Genomic DNA, 1304 nt, shown 5'->3' with positions numbered 1-1304 from the left:
TCCCTTCACCCCATATCCCCCATCCCTGCCCCACATCTCCACGCGCCCCACGTCCCAACAACCCCCATCCCTCCACCCACCCCACAGCTCCGTATCCCCAACACACACACACACACGCTCCACAGCAGCTCCATGCTTTATTCCCCCCGTATCATCACTGTGGGGCTCAGCCCCATTCTTATGGGGCTCGGTCCCCTTCCTATGGGGCTCGGTCCTTCTCCGTGCCTCCAATTTTCCCCAAATCCAGAAGGGAGGAGAACAGCCCCAGCACGTTGCTGCGCAGCTCCTGAGCCAAAGGCCTCAGCTGCACCTCTGCACGCTCAGCATAAGCCCTGTGGGACACAGGGGGGCTTAGTTCAGGGGGGGGTCCCTATGGGGCCGCCCCACATCCCAGCCCCACACGTACTTGGCCTGCTGCTGGATCTCATCCGCCCGCAGGCGCTGGGGCAGCTCTTTGGTGATGAAGTCGCTCAGGGTCTGGAAGTGGCGGCTCAGGAGGGTGGTGGTGTCTGGGGGGGTCTCCGGGGGGTCTTCGGTTTGGGGCACGGCCGCGGCCCCCACATGGCACACACAGAGCAGCAGCAGCGCCGCGACCCACAGACGTTTCATGGCAGTGGCTGAGGGTGGTGGTGGCCATGGGGCACCGTCCCCTTTCCAGGGGGCTGCGCCCCATATTGGTGGGCCACAGCCCACCCCATTGCCCCGGAGCCACCCCACAACCCCTGCCTTGCTCCCACCTGTGCCCCACGGCTCCATTCCGCCCCGCAGCCCCATCTGACCCTATGGCCCCGTTCCACGCCACAGCCCTGTCCCCCCCCCAGCCCCATCCTGCCCACCCGCCTCGCAATCCCACCCCGCAGCCCCTCACCAGAGCAGAACTGAAGACTGCGGTGCCTCTTTGAGGACTTCAGGTCCTTTTATCCCCCTGCTCAGCCCCCGCCCCTGGGCTGGGGGGCTGTGCCTGGGTAAACACCGCAGGGTTAAGGGTCACCGGTGGGGAGGAACAACCCCATCTCAGCCCCATTGCGGGCGGCCCCGTGCCAAGGGGTCCCAGCCCTGTGACCCCTGGTGGCTCCTCATGGGGGTGAGGGGTGACACAAGCAGTATCTCCATGGCATGTTGCTACCCCACAGTTCTGCCCCAGGACCCCCCCCCCTCGTAGCCCCCTGGCCGCCCTCTCTCCATGATCCCATTTCTGCGTGTGTGTAGATGGAAGGGTCATTGGAGGGTGCTGCCCACCCACCCCCCACCCTAATAGCTGTTACCACCCGGGGGGGGTCAAAGGTCGTTGTCCACCCTTATCA

General features: G+C 65.3%; 1 protein-coding gene across 1 annotated transcript; it reads right to left on the bottom strand.

The window, feature by feature from the left end:
• Positions 1 to 124: 124 nt before the first annotated feature.
• Positions 125 to 756, bottom strand: LOC122192317 (apolipoprotein A-II-like). The gene is made up of 2 exons (XM_042892851.1): positions 407 to 756; positions 125 to 332 (listed from the first exon to the last, which is right to left on the bottom strand). The coding sequence occupies exons 1-2, from the start codon at positions 754 to 756 to the stop codon at positions 200 to 202; spliced, it is 483 nt and encodes a 160-aa protein (XP_042748785.1). The 3' UTR covers positions 125 to 199.
• Positions 757 to 1304: the final 548 nt, after the last annotated feature.

This window comes from Lagopus leucura, unplaced genomic scaffold, assembly GCF_019238085.1.
Source record: "Lagopus leucura isolate 7727_CA_CO unplaced genomic scaffold, USGS_WTPT01 34549-0_obj-0_obj, whole genome shotgun sequence".
In the NCBI taxonomy this organism is placed as follows: Eukaryota; Metazoa; Chordata; class Aves; order Galliformes; family Phasianidae; genus Lagopus; species Lagopus leucura.
The sequence above is the reverse complement of the archived record's forward strand: the minus strand, read 5'-3'. Positions and strand labels throughout refer to the sequence as shown.

Coding starts and splice junctions, on each gene's coding strand:
- LOC122192317 (XM_042892851.1), bottom strand. CDS start 756: ATGGAGCCGTGGGGCACAGGTGGGAGCAAGGCAGGGGTTGTGGGGTGG. Junction 333..406: donor GAGATCCAGCAGCAGGCCAA/GTACGTGTGGGG, acceptor TGTGTCCCACAG/GGCTTATGCTGAGCGTGCAG.